The 16,193-nt window shown below is 36.6% G+C and overlaps 2 protein-coding genes across 3 annotated transcripts in view; one reads left to right on the forward strand and one right to left on the reverse strand.

The window, feature by feature from the left end:
* Positions 1 to 16,193, reverse strand: part of nkain5 (sodium/potassium transporting ATPase interacting 5) — a 61,339-nt gene that overhangs the window by 20,473 nt on the left and 24,673 nt on the right. The gene's annotated exons all lie outside the window — the stretch shown is intronic.
* The window catches only part of si:dkey-70p6.1 (uncharacterized protein LOC570575 homolog), a 41,722-nt gene that overhangs the window by 8,298 nt on the left and 17,231 nt on the right, over positions 1 to 16,193 (forward strand). For both annotated transcript variants that reach the window (XM_056463681.1, XM_056463682.1), the window contains exon 2: positions 15,122 to 15,361. In XM_056463681.1, the coding sequence (XP_056319656.1) occupies positions 15,228 to 15,361 (134 nt within the window). In that variant the 5' untranslated portion in view covers positions 15,122 to 15,227. The remainder of the gene's footprint in view (positions 1 to 15,121; positions 15,362 to 16,193) is intronic.

Below are 16,193 nucleotides of genomic sequence, written 5' to 3' on the forward strand. Positions count from 1 at the left end.
TGCAAAAATACAGTATAATGTAAAACCGTATATAGTGCAAAAATACAGTATAATGTAAAACCGTATACAGTGCAAAAAATACAATATAGTGTAAAATAGTATATAGAGCAAAAATACTGTATAATGTAAAACGGTATATAGTGCAAAAAAATACAGTATAATGTAAAATAGTATATAGTGCAAATACAGTATAATGTAAAACAGTATATAGTGCAAAAATACAGTATAATGTAAAATAGTATATAGTGCAAAATACAGTATAATGTAAAACAGTATATAGTGCAAAAATACAGTATAATGTAAAACAGTATGTAGTGCAAAAAATTCAATATAATGTAAAACAGTATATGGTGCAAAAATACAGTATAATGTAAAACAGTATGTAGTGCAAAAAATTCAATATAATGTAAAACAGTATATAGTGCAAAAAATACAGTATAATGTAAAATAGTATATAGTACAAAAAATAAAGTATAATGTAAAATAGTATATAGTACAAAAAATACAGTATAATGTAAAATAGTATATAGTGCAAAAAATAAAGTATAATGTAAAATAGTATATAGTGCCTAAAGCTTGTAAACATGATAATTATAAGCTATGGCAAATGTGTTTTGTTTGCATTTATGAACAGTGACTAATTTATGTTGCATTTTCTATTCTCTTTTATTCTATAGTAGCAAAGTCCCTTTAAGGCAAGCCATTACATTTGGTGGCCATCTTTGAAGTGCCTCTCGGGCAGTATGTTCGGGCATTCTGTTTGAATGGGGAAACATCAAATTCTCCAAAACTGTTTGCCAAGCTCATGATTGAATTTCATATCAGGAATCACCAATAAAATTAAACAACAACTGTTTCTTTAGTTTCATTTCTAAACGTCCGAATCACACAAAATCTGCAGAAACTCACGTCTGGTCATCCTGGATCACCCGGATTATCGTCAGTCTATAGCAATCGATGAATTGCTCCTGTACTAAAGGCGGGCTTTATTTGCAATATAGCGATCGATGATTGGTTCCTGTACTAAAAGGCGGGCTTTAGTCACCATATCGACCGTTACTCTTTTCCCCATTCAAAAGTATACGAGTGACATGTCTTGTGTATTCTAAAGTCTTTGATAGATGGCATTTAAAGTGAAAAAGGTTTGAGATGATTCTGATGTTCTTCACAGTAAGAAATAAATGGAACTGATCACTAAAAGGCTCTTCTACAACAAAAAGGGGTCTGTGTAGTGTGTTGCTAATGCAATCTAGTAGTTTTTTTAAAATGGATTTCTGTTTTGGGTAGTTACTTGGGTGTCTTTTCTGGTCTTCAGGTCTGATCATTGTTTTTGTCTCCTTCAATCTGTGTCAGAAGAATATCTTTTATGATATTAACTGCTAGCACTGTATGATGGAAATATAGTAGCAGCAGTGCAGCTGTAACCAACTCTTCCACCAGTCAGTCCTGGAACAAGTTACAACCTCAGAACATTTATGTAAAGGTAGCGCTGAGGAGTTTTGAATGAGGGATGCTTTTGTTTTAAACCCAATGCAAGAGGACAGAGGACATCGTGTCTTACCGCTTGCTCTGGGATAAATCATTTAACATCCCTCATGCTAAGGAGACTTAAGAGCTGTTCAAACAGATTTACGGCACCAAAGCAGGAAGTCATTCATTTTCTATGAGAGTTGTGATTTCTGATCCTGTGCGTTGTGGCCAATGGAAGAGCGAATTACAGCAGTCATGTATGAATGGTTAATAAAATGTGCTTTTCTCATATTGTGATTATTTTTGTCATTTATTTTCCTCTCATACATCTTGTCCTCTTTCTTTTTGCTGATGTTGAACGGGCAGAAAGAGAAGGAAGAGAGTGAAAGGGGTAAAATTGAGAGGGGGAGGAGGCGAGAGAGAGTCATGTCTCCGGGGTTTGGGGGGACGTGCCAGTTTCTCTCTGACTGAAATCTAGGGCTTCACAGTAATTAAAACATGCCATTCCCCAATCTCTCTCTGTTTCTCTTTCTTCTTGCCTGCTCCTGAGCTCCCCACAAACAGATACAGTCTTTCTCTTTATTTCTCTGGGGAAGCAATTGACTGGAAGATAGAATCTGCTGTCTGACTAAGAGATGGAGACCTGCCATTGTTTCTTGATTTTGATTGGATCTATGTTAAAGAAACAGAACTCATTTTGAGAAGAAATGAAAGACGGGGAACCTAAATATAACATATTACTAGTGTGCTTGTGTCCTGAAGTTCACAGAGGACTTTAGAGACCTGTATGCTTCTGTTATTTAAAATATGAGATAATGCAGACTATAACCACTAGGGAGCAGTAGTTTGTATAGCTGAATATGTAGATATACACTCCCTGGCCACTTTATTAGGTACACCTGTCTAACTGTTCGTTACTGCAAATTTCTAATCAGCCAATCACATGGCAGCAACTCAATGCATTTAGGCATGTAGACATGGTCAAGACCATCTGCTGCAGTCGAAACAGAGCATCAGAATGGAGAAGAAAAGGGATTTAGGTGATTTTGAATGTGGCATGGTTGTTGGTGCCAGATTATTCCAGTCTGAGTATTTCAGAAACTGCTGATCTACTATTTTCACGCACAACCTTCTCTAGGGTTTACAGAGAATGGTCTGAAAAAGAGAAAATATTCAATGAGCAGCAGTTCTCTGGGCACAAATGTCTTGTTGATGCCAGAGGTCAGAGGAGAATGGCCAGACTGGTTCGAGCTGATAGAAAGGCAACAGTAACTCAAATAATCACTCGTTACAATCGAGGTATGCAGAAGAGCATCTCTGAATGCAGAACATGTCCAACCTTGAGGTGGATGGGCTACAGCAGCAGAAGACCACACCGGGTGCCACTCCTGTCCGGTAAGAACAGGAAACGCACAGGCTCACCAAAATTAGACAATAGAAGACTGAAAAAATGTTGCCTGGTCTGATGAGTCTCTATTTCTGCTGCGACATTCAGATGGTGGGGTCAGAATTTGGTGTCAACAACATGAAAGCATGGATCCATCCTGCCTTGTATCATTAGTACCAACCGAGTATCATGTAAACGCCACAGCCTACCTGAGTATTGTTGCTGACCATGTCCATCCCTTTATGACCACAGAGTACCCATCTTCTGAAGGCTATTTCCAGCAGGATAACGCGCCATGTTATATAGCGTGAATCATCTCAGACTAGTTTCTTGAAAATGGCAATGAGTTCACTGTACTCAAATGGCTTCCACAGTCACCAGATCTCAATCCAATAGAGCACCTTTGAGATGTGGTGGAACGAGAGATTCGCATCATGGATGTGCTTTTGTCATAATTCATTCATTCATTTTCTTTTTGGCTTAGTCCCTTTATTAATCCAGGGTCGCCACAGCGGAATAAACCGCCAACTTATCCAGCATATGTTTTACGCAGCGGATGCCCTTCCAGCTGCAACCCATCTCTGGGAAACATCCATACACACTCATTCACACACATACACTATGGAAAATTTAGCCTACCCAATTCACCTGTACTGCATGTCTTTGGACTGTGGGGGAAACCAGAGCACCTGGAGGAAACCCACATGAACGCAGGGAGGACATGCAAACTCCACACAGAAACGCCAACTGATCCAGCCGAGGCTCGAACCAGCGACCTTCTTGCTGTGAGGCGACAGCACTACCTACTCCGCCACTATGTCGCCCGCTTCTGTCATTATTATTATTATAATTTAAAACAAAAAGTATAACAGTTTTACTAAATTTTACACTTCGATTTAAACTTCTTGCCCAGTTATCTGATCGATTCCAGAATCTTAATCTGAAGTCTCCATTACCTTTAAACAACATATTACACACAGGCTAAATAAATTCATACTGTAGTCAGGAAGTTGTACGTCATCATTTATTGCAGTAATAGATCATAACTTGCATTAGAGCTCTCAAAGACTGGAGGGGTTTGGTTCATTTGTGTTTCAATTTAAATTGCGTGCAGCACTGAAAGTCTCCAATTAAGAGCAAACAGGATGTTTTCGTTTTGCTTGGCCACATTAATCAAATATGAAGTAGTAATAATTTTAAAGCGATTGTCCTGGCTATCCTAAATAACTGCAAAGCATTAGCTGATTTTACCAATTAAACAGGATTTTGTCTTGCTCTAATGAGTTGGTTTTCAGAACGGCAAATTAATCAGTCTGAGAATAAAGACAGGGACTGTGTATCGGAGACAGGCCTCCGCTTCTTCCCAAACAGTACCCATGTAATTACACAGGAAACAAGCTCTTTACCGTTTAATTAGCCCAGTGAAGGCAAGATGTAGATTTAGCCACAAACGCCTCACACTTGCCAAGTTTGATTCAGTCCAGAAAGTGTGATGGCAAGTTGAGTCGTAGTCTATTTTGGCTGCATTTGAACTTGAGAGAGAACATATGTGTTTGCATACAGTGCCTTCCACTAATGTTGGCACAAAGAAGCAAAGAAAATGTGAAAATAAGGTCTTTGTTATTAAACCTTTTGGTCTTTTGCTCAAAATATTATCAAAAAATTTTAAAAAATATATATATCTCGCAATATAAGTCATCTCATACCCTAATAACAATATATACCATGATACATGATACTAATCACTCTCTTCGAATTTTAACACTTGATTGAATGAGTATTGTCAGTGGTTATCAGCTGATAGATATGGGCCAGTAGGGGCCTTCTGCACCTACTGGTAGGCTCAGAAGGCTGATATCATCCATCCACATGGTTAATCAGCTATAGACTCCAGATCCAGATCTGTTTTTATGTTACTATGTTTGGGTTTAGGGTTGGGGTAGGGGATGGATGATAAATTAAGAAAGTTATTGTATAACGATAGTTTGTTCTGTAGACTATCGAAAAAATATATAGCTTAAAGGGGCTAATAATTATGTCCTTAAAATGGTTTTAAAAAAAATAAAAAACGCTTTTATTCTAGCGGAAATAAAACAAATAAGACTTTCTCCAGTAGAAAAAAATATTATCAGACATACTGTGAAAATTTCCTTGTTCTGTTAAACATCATTTGGGAAATAAAAAAATTTAAAAAAATCTAAAATCAAAGGGGGACTAATAATACTGACTTCAACTGTATATATTTTGTGAGCACATGTAAAGGACAATTTTTTTTTTTACATTTTATTATGTATGTACTCCGAAATGTACTCGTTTATATTTATATGTGATCACATTTCTTACTTTATTTGGAACCTAGAAACATAAAATAAATATAATTAAATATAAAACACTTTTCAAAAATGAATGACTACAGGTCGAGCATAAAATAAACAAATATCATTAAAGAAAAAGCTAAATTTAAACATTGTACTTTAAAGATTGCAAATTTCTCAGGATGCTGTTATTTTTGTTGACGTCTGCATCCCCTTAATGGCTTGTAATACTGAGCTCAAATAAATTATTAAAAAGTATGACCATAAACAATATATTTTCCTAGCAGTCACAGGACGTCAACATGACGTCAGATTGATGTTGTACCCCAACATCGTGGGATGTTGCATTTTGATTGGAAATGAAAATCGGGTTGACGTCAGAATGCAACATCAGGCCGACATCAGTGTCCAACGTAGGACAGACTTTGCATTTTTGTTACTTTCCAACACAACCTAAAGACAACAAAATATCAACATTTAATGATGTTACAGCTTGACGTTGTGAGGACGTTACCTGATATGACGTATATCAGATGTTGGATTTTGGTTGCCATACCTGACGAATAAATGTCAGTATTTGACATCAGTATGACATTAGTTTAAGATGCTGGCTTGATGTTGGATTTTAGTCACTTTCCAACACAACATAAAATCAACAATATATCATTGTCATTTCACGTCGTTATTGGACGACAAAATAACATTGTCCATAGACGCTGGTGACTTAAATCTAACTTAATATTAACCTCTTATGATGTTGTACGTCAGCTGGGTTGTAACACCGCAAAAAACAAACAAACAAACAAACAAACAAACAAACAAACAAACAAACAAACAAACAAACGAGCATAATGAGACAATAAACTTTTTATTTTATCTATATTGCATGGCCCTACTCTTGAATTTGTTTTTGGATGAAAGTAGAGGCTTCTTTGCTCATATTTCGAAGGCTGCCAATAATAATGTCAATATTAGTGGATAGCACAATATATATATATATTTATATATATATATATATATATATATATATATATATATATATATGTGTGTGTGTGTGTGTGTGTGTGTGTGTGTGTGTGTGTATGTGTGGAATAAAATAGCGCTAGTTTAATAAACACCATAAGGTTTGATCCACATTGCAGCTTATTCTAGCCAAAAACCGCCCACTTAGACAGGACAGACCAACACATATCGATTAAACCACAAAAATAGTGCCGTCTAGGTTCAGACTGGAAAACAATAACTGTTTCATAATTTATGACTGTTATTAAAGGAAATACTCAGCGTGGCGAGCCATAAATCACAACATAATGAGCTGTAGATGCAGGAGATGTCATCATAAATTTCTGAATCTATAATATCTTTGATTGGGTTTTGCTGCTTAATGTAAAGTCTAGTCAGATGAGCAGAGAAGTGGACTGTTTTATTCAGTCGGCTCTTACTTGTCTAGGTCTGTGCATGAAACACATCATTATAGCGAATGACCCTGTGAATCAGTAAGACAGCATGCGATTGGATCATTCATTCATTAGGGTGAAACACAGTCAAATCAAACTCCATCTGGCCTCAGACTGATGATGATGGAGAACTGAATCCAACATGGAGTGTCAAGGTATAATTGGAGCATTTAGTAAAACCTGCAAAGGTAGAAAATGTACTGTCCATACTTCTTTACAGTGCATGAAACTGTAAAAACAAACTAGAGAAACTACTTATTTCATTAATAAATAAATAAATAAATAAATAAATAAATTGGGGCACACCACAAATTGCATAATAATAATAATAATAATAATAACAATAATAATAACAATAATAATAATAATAATAACAATAATTATTATTATTTTATCTGATAATAAAAACTAAATCAATAAAGAAATTTAAATTTTAAACCATAGTGCTTTTACTTGCGTGGAATACTAGGGTGAATGCTTCTTTTGAAATTCTTTTGTTAACTAATTTATAACAAAGGCTATACAAAGATATACTATGAATGGGGGAAAGTGCAACACTCAGTATGGCCAAAACAGAGCAGGAAATTCCGCCTTCCAGTCAGATTAGGCAATCATCAGTCTATATAGCCCTATGGCACTTTGGGGGAGGGGCCTGTACAGATTTACTTGTTTATTATGGCAATCCCTGTCTTTTCGGTGACTACTGTGCGTGTATGCTGCTTTTGGTCGAAGAAATGAGATCACATCACATCACATCCCGTTCCATCACATATCGGGTGTTTCGAGTATCGTTCTCTGGTTTTGTCTCTGTTCTTCCAGTTTTTGTAACCGTGTCTACTTATGAAAATGAAGGTATAAATGAATTTGGTGTCATGAAATATTTGGCAATCTTTCTGTATGCGTTGCGCTGGATTAAACTGGAAATAACATGTTTTAAAGTAATTGGATTAGTCATTTTAGATTGTGTTGCTGATTTAAAATATGTTATATAATTGCGAGCATTTTTTTGAGATTTTAGGATTCCCCATTCATTTAGATAAGACTTGGTCTTAAGTGAGCTGCCCGGATGTGTGCAAATATGGCCACAGAGTGAACACAACAGACTTTCCTTGAAAGGGACTTTGTTTATAAACTATTTTCATTTTAAACTTGGTAATATGTTGGAAATCATATGGATCACTTACTGCAAACTAAATCGAAAACACTGGCATCATGAGATGCTCATATGAAATGATCAAATTGAGATCTGTGGGTGCAGATTTTACCTGCTGCTTTTTTCCAAACCTCGTTACCTATTTAGAAAATATGTGACATAGAACATACCCAGTAAGCATTTTTTGTTTTTAAAAGATGTCTAATAGATGTCTAATAGACGTCTAAACATAGTTGTTTTGGCTAAAACAAGGCTAAATTTGGGCTAGTCCTAGACTTGGCTAGACTAGTCCTCAAATAAACAGAAATAAATGACTACACATATGAAGTCTGTCTAATCTGTCTATTTGACGACTAGTCTAGTTTTGGCTTTAGCCAAGCTGTCTACGTTTTGATGTCTATTAAACACAAAATTGTTTGCTGGGTATGTGACATACAGGTTGGAATATATGACATACAAGTTTATATTTGGACTTTACACATAAAATATGTTATAAATGCAACATATTGCAAAAAATGCCACTTTCATATATATTTTTTTCCCACCATTGGAATATGATATGTTTTATAAATGTAAAATCCAAATATGATCTTGTATGTCATATATGTAATTTACATATATTGCTATATGTCAGATTTCTTTGTGAGTAAGTAGGCCTGTCACAACAATGTGTGTGTCTGACAACTGATAATAGATCTGATAGCAGATATCGCAGCCTCTGTTACTTTTTACCTACTTTTTACATTTATTATTATTTATTTATTATATGCATTTCACATTCTGATTCCAATGCCTAATTATAAAATTGTTAAAATGACTATAAATTAAATATTATTAAGAATAAAATATTATGTGTTCTTTAGAAGAGCCTATTTGCATATTTGATGATATTATATTGTCATTCTGGCATTATATAATCAGTGGCACAAAATGGTCTTAAAATAACAATAATATCGTTTATTTGGTACAATATATCATACAACAAAAATAGATATTGTGACAGGCCTATGAGTAAGTGCAGATCATGACTGTTTTGCTTGGACATAGTGAATAATTAGTTGTTTTGGTGTTGTTGGGCAGTCAGATCTCCTGCCGTGATCATATTATTTATTCATCCATTCATTTTCTATTCGGTTAGTCCCTTTATTAATCAGGGGTCACCACAGCGGAATGAACCGCCAACTTATTCAGCAAATGTTTTATGCAGTGGATGCCCTTCCAGCTGCAAACCAACACTGGGAAACAGCCATACACTCTTGCATTCACACACACTATACACTATGTGATGTTTTATAAACAAATTTCGGGAGGAGCACGCGCAGAAGTTTCAGTATCAAATACGTCATTGACAATTATTCTATTATCCAATCAGTTCTTGACCAAACCCCTATATATACCAAAGCTGTCTTACCTGCAGCATCTTACGACTTTAGCATCCCTCCACCACCCCGTCACCTCACCTCTTAAGCATTACAATCCCGGGGGGAGCGTTCTGGGGCCGGGCTAGATACTTCGCTCGAATCCCTATTCCTCTCTGTTTCCTGATAAGAGGAATAACTCGAGTTTGGGTGTCTTCCCCGAGCTCAGAGCCCTCTCCCCGGACAGCACGCCAAATACGCTTTATTCTGAAACTATTGTAAGTGTGAACTCGTGAAATGGCTAATTTACCTACACATGTCTTTGGACTGTAAGGTAAACCGGAGCACCCGGGGGAAAGCCACGCGAACACGGGGAGAACATGCAAACTCCACACAGAAATGCCATCTGATCCAGCCGGGGCTCAAACCAGCAACCTTCTTGTTGTGAGGCGATCATGCTCCCCACTGCGCCAACGTGACGCCCTTGATCTTAATATAATATTCATAAATATCTGAGAGCCACGACCTATTATTGCACAGCAGTTTCCTTTACTGTTGTCTGCAGCCTTTGACAAGCACATGCTGTTTTCCGTTTATAAACATGAGTCTGTGTATGATGTATCCACTCGTTCATCTTTAGGCATATTAATTAATTGATGCAAACCGTGTACAGTATAAAAGAGGTCACTTCAGGTGCAACTCAGGGCAAATGCATGCTTGCTACACAACAGCATTATAGTAAAAAGCCATTTTCAGGCTAACAATGGACAAGACACTATACAAGAGACAATTTCTTCCTATTGTCTCCTTTGTTGTTTCAACACGCTCTTGTTTGAAGTATTTTTAGCTCATTTCATGACTCACATTCCTTTGATAGTACTAAACCAAGAGCCAAAATAAGTAAAACTAGGCTATTTCTTTATCTGATGAAATGTACGCGCTTCAGCTCGATGCCTGTAAGGTGCAAATCGGAATCTGCCATAGAATCACTTGTATCGCCACCAGCAGTACAAGACTCCGCAATGGAAAATAAAGACATTATTGTGTGTGCAAACAAAAGGTGACTGAATGATTCAGAACTCACTGTCCATTTAAAGACGATGGCCTATTCGGAGGAGTTCAGATGTAATGGAGAACACTGAACAATTGGAGAAGTGTATATGACAATGCAGTCGAGTGTGTGAATGTACTGTACATTTGTCTCACACTGGTTCAGTTGAGTGCATCTGTTCTCCTGCAGTTATCTGCGATGTCCCCTATAGATACGAACAGCACAGTCAGAGAGATATGTGAGTGTACTTTATGCATGCGCAGAGCACTCACACAAATACACATACATGCATATGTTCATGTGAAAATTCAGCTTTGTCTGCACAGGAATAAATAGCCTTTTTCTTATTTATTTTAAATAAATTGTACCAATAAATCAAAAAAATACTGTTGTAGTATATCGGATCAGATAAATACAGTCTCAACGAGCAGAGCGTTCTGAAGGTAATAGCTTGGTTTTTTTTTTATACAAACTTATTTAGCATTATTTGAGATCAAGTTTTAAGACCAGTTGTCTTTTTCTACAAATAAATGCTGTAGAAGACAATATATTGATTTATGATATAAAATAATTCATAAAAAGTTGATGCCAATAGTCTAGTGGTTAGTGCGTTGACAAATAGCACCCAGGTGCTTGCGGCGACCTGAGTTCGATTCTCGGCTCGAGGTCCTTTGCCGATCCTTCTCCTCTCTCTGCTCCCCACACTTTCCTGTCTGTAAACCTCCACTGTCCTGTCATTAATGGTGAAAAATTACAAAAAATTCATAAAAACAAACATTTATAGAATCAAATTAAAGAGCACCTATGATGAAAATCATCTTTTGGAAGCTGTTTGGATAGAACTGTGTGTAGGTATAGTGTGTCCACAGTCATATTTAAGTGATATAAACACAATAAGTCTCTTTTTTAAATTTCCTTAAAATAGGATCCAAATCCCTCTCATTTTGAGGCCCACCGCAACATGATGTGGAGTGCGGTTTCCCCGCCCACTGAATTGATGGACAGGCGCATATTAATATGTCTCCGTAGTAACGCGTATAATCATATCAACAAGGCAGGACATGCGCAAAGCCACTGGGACTAAAAGATCTGTTCAGCTCTCTGTGATCATCATCACATCATCATCATCCTCAAATGTGATCAAGAATGAGTTTTAAAAGTATAAAACGTTTTAAAACAGTGCATGTTTGTAATGAATTACAGTGATTTTACCATCTTTATCATCACAGCCGCATGTCAGTGCAATTCTAAAAGAAGACGCTTCAATCCTGGTTTGTGGACATTCCTTCATGTCTGTCACTGTGCTGTTTATCTGACGCAGCTGGAGATTGAGGCACACTCTGACAGGCATGTGAAATGGTGGGTGGGGAGAACTACCATTAAAGGCACAGGCAACAAAAACAGCTACATTGTGTTCAGAGCAGAAATTCCAATATTCAGAAAGGTATAAATAATCTGATGGGTGTTTTGAGCTGAAACTTTACAGACACATTCTGGAGACACAAAAGACTTATCTTAAATCTTGAAAAATTAGTAAAATAGGCACCCTTAAAAATGCTTTAATTAGATTTAAATCAAACCTAATAGTAAAAGCAGAAATAATTGCAATAATTGGAGTGATCATTTTGTTTCCACATCAGCTTTTCATAATATTCCTATAAAACATTATAGATTTCATAATTATGTTTTTCTAGATTTTTCAAAAACATCTAATCTTGCTTTTTAATATCCTCATCCCCAACATTCAAAACCCTTACAAGAGTGGGAGAAAAAATAAGGAAATTAACATACTAAAGATAACTAATGTAGACATAAGTTTGTCTTCCTAATCTCTATAGCCCACCTTAGTCACTGGTCTTCATTGTGCATTTTAGAATAATAGTCTCAACAAACACACAGCTGGATCTAGAGTTATTGTAACCTCTAGTATCTTGTATATCATTCAGTCTCCTGAAAGATGCGTAATATGACCTATTTAGTTTTACCACATATAGTTCTTTCACATATATAGAGATCATATGAGGTATGATAGTGCACTGCAGTGCATCAGTGTGTGTGATCTTATTTACGTCTGTGGTTCTGCGCAGATTCAACCTTGGCATCAGGTCAGGTTGGACATTGCTGCCATTAATTTCTGTGCAGTTCTCTAGGACAGCCAGAGGCCTTCAAAGCCTGAAGCCGTGTGTCCTGACACTGTCAAATGAAGTTTAACACTGGGGCTCCTGGCAAATAAAGTGCAAGCTGACCACTTTGGCCCCTGGGACCCATTGCACATTTAGAAATAGATGAGCACTTGAACCCTGGGGCCCCTGTGACACTTACAGTGTGAGCTTACACCACTGCTATTGCAGTCGCCTGACACTAGTCTACCGAATCAAGTGTTTTTAAAAATATTGTTAAACAGGTGGCAGAGCAAGGGTCTCATATTCATCACACAGCAAAATATAGTCCATTTCAGGGCTAACAGAATAACACAGATGGTGGCACCAGCACCTGCTTTGGTAGGGCTGCACATGTAATTTTAATAACATTACAAGTGTTTTCTTGTTGGGTAGCTTGTCTTGAGATTAGGGCTGCACAATATATCATTTCAGCATTGATATTAAAATGTGCCAATTTGCAATAGTCATATCACAAGATCTGCAAAGTCAGGTTGGGGCTACAAATAAATCATGAAAACGTTCATAAGGTGTGATTTGTGGTGTCATAATATTTAACTCTAATAGTGTGAAAGATTTTTGTTTGAATGAGGTTTTAAAGCCTGTCACTGTACAATTTCAAGTGAAATTGAACCATTTAGGTACAAGAAATGATCAAGTTTGTCACTTTAACAAAGATGAATTGTTTCATTATTGATACAATGAGGACTAGTGTTATTTGACTTTTGATTATTGGTTTTCTGTACTTCAATACTCCAGAAAATCATTAAGTTCTGTTAATTTCATTATCTTTGTTCTATTGTTTTCATTAACTTGAATTTTTTTTGATAATTGTTTATTTTATGCAGATGCACTCCCCTACAAAAATCATCCCAATCAATGTAAGTTATGAATTCTTTTCAAATAAAGTCATCTTGTGAAATTATATTCATATCGCAATATATAATCGCAGAAAAGCTAAACATTTCAATGTCAGTTTTTTTCAATATCGTGCAGTCCTACTTGAGATTAGCAGGTGCTCAAGTTCAGATGTTAAATGAAAAACAGAAATTAAAAAAATTCTAAAGGCCTATAATCATGCTAACTCCAAGTATACCATAGTAATAACTTGTATACCATTATCATAGCTTTATGCTTTCTATGACATTTGTTATGGACAACAAAAACTAAAGGCATTTAATACAAATTCACCACTAATATGACTTATTAACAAAAAGATACGGTATAAATCCAATATGCTAGATATCACATTTTGTGTTTTCTTCCATAGTAAATCATTGATTAAAAAAGCCTCATTAGCAAATTTGGTCTTTATAAATCACTTTTTAATGCATCGAGCACCATTATGTTTTTTCTTTATAACGATTTTTTATGAGAGGAAAATGCCTGATATGCAATTTAGTGTGCTTTAATTTAGCATGCTGCATTCATATTTTGAGTTCATCTACTTGCCAGTACATGTATTAAGTGTTTCCTGTTTTGGTACATGTCCAGCTAAATGCATTCGCTCCAGTGTTCAGTCTTTTATTTTGAACCGAGCCAATAAATGGTCAATGCAGTGTGTACTTCAAACAAGTAGCACTTTTTAGTTGTGCATGCACTTTTGGTGCATTCAGTGATGCGTCTCACACACTACAGATAGACATTGTTCATCAATTTGGAAAAGTTATAGTAATCCCAGGGCCACCCTTAACAAAATATAGTCATACTGGAGGGAAAAAAAGTCACAAAATGTTACCAAATTTTACATTGCGATATATTTTTCCTCCATCATATATATTGCGATATGAATACAACTTCAACAGATGACTTTAATTGCTCTTTTTGAAAATACTTTAGATTGATTAGGATGATTTTGTAGTGAAATACAAATATATTTTTATGTAATTTATTATATACATATAATAAACAAACTACAGTCATAATTAAACACATTGGAGCATATATTAAAGTGAAATAAACTGCGCTTTATGGTTCTACTGGAGAGAGTCTAACAGTATTCAGGTACAGAAATTGAATAATCAAATGTAAAATAACACTACATACTCCATCATACGAGTAATTCAATACAAATACACATCTTTAATAAACATCTTTATGCACTACTAAAATGCTTTAAAATGCTCACATAGTCACAGGCCAAACATTTCACTCTACTATAGTTCAATTCTGCAGTCTCTCCACAAATCTGGTGTGTTTGACCCTGTGGTTTCTGGGGTTTCTGGATTGGGTAATCCCAACTCACATTGCATATTTTGTGATGTGACTACTGCGGATTTACACACTGCGATATCGGTGCTTAAACTATATATTGTGCAGCCCTAGCCACAACACTTCTTCTGTATAGAAATCAACCACTGTGTTCACTTGCTTGTTCACAGAATCAGACAGGTGAGTTACCTGATGCTCCTGAATCTTCACAAGCAGAAAAGAATGAAAAATGCCCCCCAGTCTGAGGCAAATGATTGCACATAAACGAAAAGTGACAGTCAGTGGGCAGAAAATGACACTCTGTGGGAGAGAAGAGAGAGAGAGAGAGAGAGAGAGAGAGAGAGAGAGTCCCGAGCGACAAAATAAAAGTGCAAGAGCGGGACAGAGAAAAAGAACAAGAGAAAGAGTGTGGGAGAATCACTCTCTGTCATTCATTCACTCTCGGCTGTGGGGAGAAATGAAAGACTGTGATTTTATTTCTGTGATGCTTCAGATGGGTGAAAAGGGCTTGTTTTACAAAGCAAAGAAACTGATTGTAGACCTCCATTTTTCTCTTTCAGATCTCGTGGCTTGTGTTTGAGAGTGTGTGTGTGTGCGTGTGTGTGTGCATATATGTGTGTGCGCGCGTGAGGGCGAGAGTGAAAGTGTGTGTGTGAGCACTTCCACATGGCCTCCATGCAGGACGGGGTGAACTTCTCTGCTCATCCCTACGGCAAAGTACTGCTGCTGGGGGCCATCGCCGCCGCCTCAGCATTCGTGGTCACCATCCTCATTGTTGTGCTATGTGTAGGTTGCCAGAGGTGAGTTGCACGCACAAATACACACGTGTGGTTTGTTTATATTCATATTCAGAGGCACTTGTTGAAACCTCTAAACAAGAGATGTCCAAAGTAGGGCCCGCAGGCCAAAGTTGGCCCATTGTAACCTTTGATTTGGTGCACCATCCCATCTAAGGCCCTGTTTACACTGTCAATTAAATGTGACCCAATTCTGATTTTTGCTCATATGTGACACAGATCGATTCTGTTCTATGACAGTGTAAACACGAAACAATGTATGCATTCGGATATTCAGAGATCAGTTTCAGGCCTCCTTCATATGTGGAAATAAATCAGATATAAATCAGATATGTGACAATGCGACTATCATATAAACAGGCAGATCGGATTTATTGAGACATTCCGTTTTGTACGTCATTAAACTTGCGTCAATGTGGTACTTCTCTGCGGTTTAATGATGTAGAAGGAAGAGCTTGTGTGTAGACGGCGACGCGGTAAACAGCAAAAACAGAGGAAACATGGAGGAGGAAAGTGGTCAGTCGCCACAATTTGCTCCCACCAGACCTGAGATTTCTCTCGTACCCACAAATTTCTCTGAATGGTGGAGGACACCATATGAAGAGTTCAGATGCAAAACCCTCTAAATCCGTCAGACCTCTTTTCTTGTAAATGAGCATTTTCTATCAGGCTCCTATAATTAGGCTCAGAAGTTTCAGTTTACATGTAATAAAAAGGTTATTATCTAGTAAATAAAATACCTTATTTTCAAAAATGTCACTTTAGGCAATTCTTTTTTGTCTCTTGTTTATCCTCATAGCATCCATGTGGGATAAAAGAAAGGCATCTTAACTCT

This window comes from Danio aesculapii, chromosome 8, assembly GCF_903798145.1.
Source record: "Danio aesculapii chromosome 8, fDanAes4.1, whole genome shotgun sequence".
Lineage (NCBI taxonomy): Eukaryota > Metazoa > Chordata > Actinopteri > Cypriniformes > Danionidae > Danio > Danio aesculapii.